The sequence below is a fragment of the Hyla sarda genome, unplaced genomic scaffold, assembly GCF_029499605.1.
Source record: "Hyla sarda isolate aHylSar1 unplaced genomic scaffold, aHylSar1.hap1 scaffold_452, whole genome shotgun sequence".
Lineage (NCBI taxonomy): Eukaryota > Metazoa > Chordata > Amphibia > Anura > Hylidae > Hyla > Hyla sarda.
In genome coordinates this window covers 106,545-116,248 of record NW_026610465.1, presented here as the reverse complement: position 1 = coordinate 116,248, position 9,704 = coordinate 106,545, and the positions used below count along the sequence as shown (strand labels likewise).

At 47.2% G+C, this 9,704-nt stretch overlaps 1 protein-coding gene across 1 annotated transcript; it reads left to right on the top strand.

Moving 5' to 3' along the window:
• Window positions 1-549: 549 nt before the first annotated feature.
• On the top strand, window positions 550-9,429 carry LOC130335580 (oocyte zinc finger protein XlCOF8.4-like). Its single transcript, XM_056553898.1, has 6 exons — window positions 550-703; window positions 3,659-4,141; window positions 5,574-5,726; window positions 5,839-5,994; window positions 7,362-7,431; window positions 7,507-9,429. Exons 2-6 carry the CDS (start codon window positions 3,677-3,679, stop codon window positions 8,718-8,720), a joined length of 2,058 nt encoding a protein of 685 aa, XP_056409873.1. The 5' UTR covers window positions 550-703; window positions 3,659-3,676; the 3' UTR covers window positions 8,721-9,429.
• The last annotated feature ends 275 nt before the right edge of the window (window positions 9,430-9,704 follow it).

Below are 9,704 nucleotides of genomic sequence, written 5' to 3'. Positions count from 1 at the left end.
TATGTGTAAGTATAAAGCAGAGCTGTGTGTGTGTGAGAATAGATGTGTAAGTATAAAGCAGAGCTGTGTGTGTGAGAATATATGTGTAAGTATAAAGCAGAGCTGTGTGTGTGTGTGAGAATATATGTGTAAGTATAAAGCAGAGCTGTGTGTGTGTGAGAATATATGTGTAAGTATAAAGCAGAGCTGTGTGTGTGTGAGAATAGATGTGTAAGTATAAAGCAGAGCTGTGTGTGTGAGAATATATGTGTAAGTATAAAGCAGAGCTGTGTGTGTGTGAGAATATATGTGTAAGTATAAAGCAGAGCTGTGTGTGTGAGAATATATGTGTAAGTATAAAGCAGAGCTGTGTGTGTGAGAATAGATGTGTAAGTATAAAGCAGAGCTGTGTGTGTGAGAATAGATGTGTAAGTATAAAGCAGAGCTGTGTGTGTGTGTGAAGCAGAGCTGTCTCAGACTCTCCCTCATAATGTGTAACTCCTCCCACAGCTGTCACTGATCACGTGGTCATGACATCATCACAGGTCCTTTACCCCTCAGGATACGCCATCTCCCACAGACAGCCGGAGGACCTGCTTTCCTCCTCAGTAGCCGGTCACGTGGTGCGATGATAGTTCGATCATGTGGCCTGACGTCATCAAGGTCCTTTCCAGAATACAAACAGGACTGGACGGAAAACGACTGCTGGGCTCCATAGTAACGGGTGAGCGTGCAGGACCTGAGCGTACACCCGCGGGGGGCGGGGCCAGAGACCCTCACTGCTCCTTATAGACCAGGGGGAGGGGGTGATGAGCATGTGATGGGGGGTGATGACCATGTGATGGGGGGTGATATGGAGGGGGTGATGACCATGTGATGGGGGGTGATGACCATGTGATGGGGGGTGATGACCATGTGATGGGGGTGATGACCATGTGATGGGGGGTGATATGGAGGGGGTGATGACCATGTGATGGGGTGATATGGAGGGGGTGATGACCATGTGATGGGGGGTGATATGGAGGGGGTGATGACCATGTGATGGGGGTGATATGGAGGGGGTGATATGGAGGGGGTGATGACCATGTGATGGGGGGTGATATGGAGGGGGTGATATGGAGCGGGGTGATGACCGTGTGATGGGGGTGATATGGAGGGGGTGATGACCGTGTGATGGGGGTGATATGGAGCGGGGTGATGTCCGTGTGATGGGGGTGATATGGAGCGGGGTGATGACCATGTGATGGGGGTCATATGGAGGGGGGTGATGACCATGTGATGGGGGGTGATATGGAGGGGGTGATGACCATGTGATGGGGGTGATATGGAGCGGGGTGATGACCATGTGATGGGGGTCATATGGAGGGGGGTGATGACCATGTGATGGGGGGTGATATGGAGGGGGTGATGACCATGTGATGGGGGTGATATGGAGGGGGTGATGACCATGTGATGGGGGTGATATGGAGGGGGTGATGACCATGTGATGGGGGTGATATGGAGGGGATGATGACCATGTGATGGGGGTGATATGGAGGGGATGATGACCATGTGATGGGGGTGATATGGAGGGGGTGATGACCATGTGATGGGGGTGATATGGAGGGGGTGATGACCATGTGATGGGGGTGATATGGAGGGGGTGATGACCATGTGATGGGGGTGATATGGAGGGGGTGATGACCATGTGATGGGGGTGATATGGAGGGGATGATGACCATGTGATGGGGGTGATATGGAGGGGGTGATGACCATGTGATGGGGGTGATATGGAGGGGATGATGACCATGTGATGGGGGTGATATGGAGGGGGTGATGACCATGTGATGGGGGTGATGACCATGTGATGGGGGGTGATATGGAGGCGGTGATGACCATGTGATGGGGTGATATGGAGGGGGGTGATATGGAGGGGGGTGATGACCATGTGATGGGGGGTGATGACCATGTGATGGGGGTGATATGGAGGGGGGTGATGACCATGTGATGGGGGTGATATGGAGGGGGGTGATGACCATGTGATGGGGGCGATATGGAGGGGGTGATGACCATGTGATGGGGGCGATATGGAGGGGGGTGACGACCATGTGATGGGGGTGATATGATATGGGGGTGATTCTCATATGATGGGGTCACATGTAGAGGGGGTGATTTTTATATGATTGTGGGTCACATGTAGAGGGGGGGATTTTTATATGATGGGGTCACATGTAGAGGGGGGATTATTATATGATGGGGGTCACATGTAGAGGGGGGGATTTTTATATGATGGGGTCACATGTAGAGGGGGGGATTTTTATATGATGGGGTCACATGTAGAGGGGGGGATTTTTATATAATGGGGTCACATGTAGAGGGGGTGATTATTATATGATGGGGTCACATGTAGAGGGGGTGATTATTATATGATGGGGTCACATGTAGAGGGGGGATTATTATATGATTGTGGGTCACATGTAGAGGGGGTGATTATTATATGATGGGGTCACATGTAGAGGGGGTGATTTTTATATGATGGGGTCACATGTAGAGGGGGGATTTTTATATGATGGGGTCACATGTAGAGGGGGTGATTTTTATATGATGGGGTCACATGTAGAGGGGGGGGATTTTTATATGATGGGGTCACATGTAGAGGGGGTGATTTTTATATGATTGGGGGTCACATGTAGAGGGGGCGATTTTTATATGATGGGGTCACATGTAGAGGGGGTGATTTTTATATGATGGGGTCACATGTAGAGGGGGTGATTTTTATATGATGGGGTCACATGTAGAGGGGGTGATTTTTATATGATTGTGGGTCACATGTAGAGGGGGTGATTTTTATATGATGGGGTCACATGTAGAGGGGGGGGATTTTTATATGATGGGGTCACATGTAGAGGGGGTGATTTTTATATGATGGGGTCACTTGTAGAGGGGGTGATTTTTATATGATTGGGGGTCACATGTAGAGGGGGGGATTTTTATATGATGGGGTCACATGTAGAGGGGGTGATTATTATATGATGGGGTCACATGTAGAGGGGGGGATTTTTATATGATGGGGTCACTTGTAGAGGGGGTGATTTTTATATGATTGGGGGTCACATGTAGAGGGGGTGATTTTTATATGATGGGGTCACATGTAGAGGGGGTGATTTTTATATGATGGGGTCACATGTAGAGGGGGTGATTTTTATATGATGGGGTCACATGTAGAGGGGGTGATTATTATATGATGGGGTCACATGTAGAGGGGGTGATTTTTATATGATTGGGGGTCACATGTAGAGGGGGTGATTTTTATATGATTGGGGGTCACATGTAGAGGGGGTGATTATTATATGATGGGGTCACATGTAGAGGGGGGGGATTTTTATATGATGGGGTCACATGTAGAGGGGGGGGATTTTTATATGATGGGGTCACATGTAGAGGGGGTGATTATTATATGATGGGGTCACATGTAGAGGGGGGGGATTTTTATATGATGGGGTCACATGTAGAGGGGGTGATTATTATATGATGGGGTCACATGTAGAGGGGGGGGATTTTTATATCATGGGGTCACATGTAGAGGGGGTGATTATTATATGATGGGGTCACATGTAGAGGGGGTGATTTTTATATCATGGGGTCACATGTAGAGGGGGTTAGGCGTCCGGAGTGACCCTTCTGTCCTTTATGTTCTCAGTCTGCAGACGTAAGGAAGATGCCAAGATGCTTTGTTGAGCGCTGCCACAACTATGGGGGGAAGCGGCTGAACATCATTCTTCATTCCTTCCCCAACAACCTGGATAAGATCAAGATATGGCTGCGGTACATCGAGCAGAGCGGCCATGTCATCCGGGACATGGAGGAGCTGGCACAGAGGATATTTGAGGGCAAAACCAACAACCGCTTCAGGGTCTGCTCTGAACACTTCACCGAACAGTCCTACCAGCCCAGCGGACTGAGGAAGACTTTGAGGAAGGACGCTGTCCCCACCATTTTCCGAGATGTCCCACCACAAAAGTGTCCGTGGCAGAAAGTGAAACCAGCCCTGAAGAACATGGACACATCAGTACCGGGAGCACCGAACCGCGGGACAACCACATCGCAGCAGCCTCATCGTCACAGTGTTTCTGATCTATTTCTTATAAACCCTTCTGTCCTGAATCATCAAAGATGTGGCCGGGTAGGTCCCTCTAGTATATTGTCCTAGGAAGGAGATGACTACAGGGACAACTTGGATGTGGTCATAGAAGGTGATGATTACACGGACACCTAGGATGTGATCATAGAAGATGACTGCAGGGACAACTAGGATGTGGTCATAGAAGGTGATGATTACAGGGACAACTAGGATGTGGTCATAGAAGGTGATGATTACACGGACACCTAGGATGTGGTCATAGAAGGTGATGATAACAGGGACAACTAGGATGTGGTCATAGAAGGTGATGACTACAGGGACAACTAGGATGTGGTCATAGAAGGTGATGATAACAGGGACAACTAGGATGTGGTCATAGAAGGTGATGATTACACGGACACCTAGGATGTGGTCATAGAAGGTGATGATTACACGGACACCTAGGATGTGGTCATAGAAGGTGATGACTACGGGGACAACTAGGATGTGGTCATAGAAGGTGATGACTACAGGGACAACTTGGATGTGGTCATAGAAGGTGATGATTACACGGACACCTAGGATGTGGTCATAGAAGATGACTGCAGGGACAACTAGGATGTGATCATAGAAGGTGATGATTACAGGGACAACTAGGATGTGGTCATAGAAGGTGATGATAACAGGGACAACTAGGATGTGGTCATAGAAGGTGATGATTACACGGACACCTAGGATGTGGTCATAGAAGGTGATGACTACGGGGACAACTAGGATGTGGTCATAGAAGGTGACGACTACGGGGACAACTAGGATGTGGTCATAGAAGGAGATGACTACAGGGACACCAAGGATGTGGTCATAGAAGGAGATGACTACGGGGACAATTAGAATGTGGTCATAGAAGGTGATGACTACGGGGACAACTAGGATGTGGTCATAGAAGGTGACGACTACGGGGACAACTAGGATGTGGTCATAGAAGGTGATGACTACGGGGACAACTAGGATGTGGTCATAGAAGGAGATGACTACAGGGACACCAAGGATGTGGTCATAGAAGATGACTGCAGGGACAACTAGGATGTGGTAATAGAAGGAGATGACTACGGGGACAATTAGAATGTGGTCATAGAAGGTGATGACTACGGGGACAACTAGGATGTGGTCATTGAAGGTGATGACTACAGGGACAACTAGGATGTGGTCATAGAAGGTGATGATTACAGGGACAACAAGGATGTGGTCATAGAAAGTGATGACTACAGGGACAACTAGTATATGGTCATAGAAGGAACCGACTAAATGGACCTCTAGTATATGGTCCTAGAAGGCGCCTACTACACGGCTCTAGTCTTTGGTCATAGAGGCCCCCTTCTCTGGCTGACTCCCTCTAGTGGCTAATTCTTCTTTACTCCTTATAGAAACACATTGCTCCTCCTTGCTGACTATTCAGTACTTCTTCACCTTGACCCCTCTCACTATTCATTTGCAGACTAACCTGGAGAGGACAATTAAAGCCACCAAACATCTACAACACAATATCAAGGAAACCAAGGAAGGATATGGTATGAGCACGAAGCGGACAGATGTCACCCATGTGATCCTGAAGCTCACGCTGGAGATCATCTGCCTGCTGACCGGAGAGGTGAGGACACGTTCACAATGAGAAGGAATTATAGACGTATAAATGAGAACATGGAGGATCGGAGGAGGTCAGAAACCCTGAATAATGATCTGTGGTCTCTCTTAAATCTAAGGATTATATTGTGGTGAAGAAGTCATCTAGTCATGGAGGAGGATGGGGCCGGACCCTGAGCTCCATCATGGAGCCTCCATCTCTGATACACGTGAAGAACAACGAGAAGAGGATCCTACATCTGACCAGCAAGATCATGGAGCTGCTGACCAGAGAGGTGAGGTCTGACCCCTGGACAGCGGCGTCCTGCACTCTACAGAGGGTCTCGATATACTGAACGCCAACTAAACGGCATAGGAGCCGGCAATCCAAGAGCAACGTATTCAACCTTTAACGTTTTCTTATCAAACTCGAACATTCCATGTACAATCATGGCCGAAAAGTTTGGAGACTTACACAAGTTTGGATTCTTACACCGTTTTGCTTTTCAGTGATTTGAGATCTTTTGGTCAGATGTTTCCATGGTTACTGAAGGACAATTTTAACATTTCAGAAGATTTTCATCTTGATTCACAAATACATCTAGTTTATGTAAAGACTTAAAGGACAAGTATCGTGTAAAAAAAACGTATTCCCTATCCGAAGGCTAGGGCATAAGGTTTAGATTGCGGGGGGGGGGGGGGGGGTCGGGGGGGTCCGTGGCTTTATCCAGCCTGGTGGAGACCATGACAAGGCAGAAGTGATCACTTAGCCGCTCCGTGAACAAGACATTGACATGTTAAGACCATGGCCAGAACCCTCCCCAGGACATTCAGCCCTGGTGTCAATCCTTAAAAAGCAGGTGGGCAACCAAAACCCCGGTGAGGAGGTAAGAATTGGAGGTCAGAGGTCAGGAGGCCCATGATATCCAGCATGACTGGGTCAGCATTGGAGATATTGTGTCTTGACGTAAACTTGATGTATTTTGTCAATAAAAGGGTAAATACTTTTGAAATGTTATAATTGTCCTTCAGTAACCATAAAAACATCCGACCAAAAGACCTTAAAGGGGTACTTCGCCCCTAGACATCTTATCCCCCTATCCAAAGTATAGCATGATCTCTCTTCTGCACCTGGCTTTCATTTAAAGCGTCGGGTGCAGCGCCGGAGGCTTGTGACGTCACGGCAGCGCCCCGCTCTTGATGTCATGGCCACGCCCACTCAATGCAAGTCTATGGGAGGGGGTGTGACTACTGTCACGCCCCCTCCCATAGACTTGCATTGAGGGGGCGTGGTTGTGACGTCACAAGCTGGGCGTGACTGTGACGTCACGAGCCTCCGCCACGCATTGCTAGTCAACTGCCACAGCTGAGATCATGGGGGTCCCCAGCGGCAGGACCCCCGTGATCAGACAGCTTATCCCCTATCCTTTGGATAGGGGTGAGATGTCTAGGGGTGGAGTACCCCTTTAAACCACTGAAGAGCAAACTACATGTGTGCAGATGATGAGCCCACTCCACACACGGCAGGCGCTATCTTTGTCAGGATAGCCAGGAAGGTTCCTCAGCATTTGGGGGGATTCTTTCGTGATCACACATTACATTTTTCCACATCTCTTGAGTTTTTCCAGGATTTCCCAGCTATTTTCTCTTTTTGTTTTTGCAGAAATGTGAATATGTAGAAGATCGTCAGAAAGGTGTCAGGATCAAGGGCCACGGGGCCCTCGCATCTCTTGGTGAGACCCTTTTTTTTCTTTTGAATATGTGTGTACTTTGTATTAGTGAAATAAAGTTATAACTATTATTTTTAGATGATATGGTAAATGGCCTGAGTGACCCAGGGTCCACCCGTACTGTGAAGGAGACTTCATGTGAAGAAAAAGAGGACGTTCCCATGGGTGCGGGTCATAGACGACAGTTCCAGTTTAATAATATTAAGGTTGAAGCTGTCTCGAATGATGGAAGAAACGTCCCAGACCCCAATACTGTTGTATATGCAGATGACACCCAACACTATCCATCGACTCATGTCAAGGAGGAATTAGTCTTGTGTGGTGAAGGAAACCTCACCGCCCCCGAGATCCCGGCAGCCTCGGCTCATACACAACATACTTCTCATATTAAGGAGGAACCAGCCTTGCGTGAAGGTGGAAACCTCATCGACCCCAACCGTTATACACCCACCGATCCCACACAACAATATCCGTCTCTTATTAAGGAGGAACCGGTGAAATGTGAGGGAGGAAATGCTGCAGACCCCGACATTTATACCCCCACGGATCACGTAGACCATTATTCTCTTGCTAGTATGGAGGAGCCATTCTTGTGTGATGGAGGAAACCCCATGGATCCTCATCCATCCAATTGCGTTATGGAAGAACCCTTGTTGTGTAGGGAAGGAAAAGCCGTAAATTCTGACACTTATACAGAATCGCCTCCGTCATCGGCTCATCCAGAGCATGAAACTGAAACCGCGCAGGATAACGATTCATTGTTTGACAAAGGCAACTTAGACACGGATATATACGCGCTTATAAAACATGCGCAGGCAAAATATACGTTCAGCCGTATCGAAGACGGTTCAAGTTCAGAGGAAGATGAGAATCCTAAAGACGCAGACTCTCTGACACCAGCAGATCAGGCTCAACACCGTCCACCTCCTCATGGTATGGAGGGTGAGGCCGCCGTCCCGCAGACTTTTAAGTGTCGCGACTGTTCGGAATGTTTCACTCGGAAATCAGGGCTTATAAATCACCGGCGAAATCACCGACAAGAGAAACTGACTTGTTCCAAATGTGGGAAAGTCTTCTCCAAGAGATCCAGCCTTCAGAACCACCTCACCCTGCACACCGGGGAAAAGCCATTCGCCTGTCCCGTATGCGGAAAGTGTTTTGCTCGAAAAAGTAATCTGATCTCCCACGAGACCATTCACTCCGGGAAGGCGTCTTATATCTGTGCAGAGTGTGGGAGGTATTTTGTCTGTAAGGTTCATCTCACCAAACATCAGATCATCCATGAGAAATGATCCTCCTCCTCAGCCTGTATATGATATATATATATATATATATATATATATATATATATCCAGTGTTCTTCCATGGTAGAAGCCATCTTGGTAGCATTCGATGGCCCGAGATAGACGACAGCATGACAATTATCATGTGATGTATTTTACACCAGTTGTGACTGTTCGTAGTACTTGTGCGCAGTTTTCTCCATCTCACGTCTTTTACATCATCGAGGCCTTAGATCTTTCCGCAGTCACCACCCTCTCGGGCCTTAAAGAAATGGAGAATTTTCTTGCCATGCAAGTATCTTGTTTTTCCTCTTACTTTAGGTTATTTGTCGTTTTTTTTTTTTTTATAATGTTTTTTCAGATTGAAAAGTTCCATGTCTTTATTAAAGACCGTTAATAAGCTTGTCAGTTTTTAAATGTCTTTTTATGTCTTGCATGAAATCCGTACACAAGATCCTCAACCCCCCGACTGCGGAAGGATTTACTTAATGCATGTCTATCCCCTCTATCATCAAGTATTACCCTCATCCAAAGATCTGCTCTTGTCATAAACACATATGTTTGGATACGTATCAGTGTTAACCGCCATATTGTTGATGTTGAGTTGTGTGTTGGATTCTCAGATCCAACTGTATAGATCGATCACTGTATGAAGCCATAATTATCCTGTTCTTACTCCTTTATCTGTTTCGAGCTGTAAATAAAGAGTCTGGTTCTGAGCGGACGGTGCGTTGACGACTTAATTTTTTACTATGACTGAAAGGGGTACTGCACTGGAAATTATTATTTTTTTTAATCAACTGGTGCCAGAAAGTTAAACAGATTTGTAAATTACTTCTATTTAAAAATCGTAATCCTTCCAGTACTTATCAGCTGCTCTATGCTCCACAGGAAGTTATTTTCTTTTTGCATTTCCTTTCTGTCTGACTACAGTGCTCTCTGCTGACACCTCTGTCCATGTCAGGAACTGTCCAGAGTAGGAGCAAATCCCCA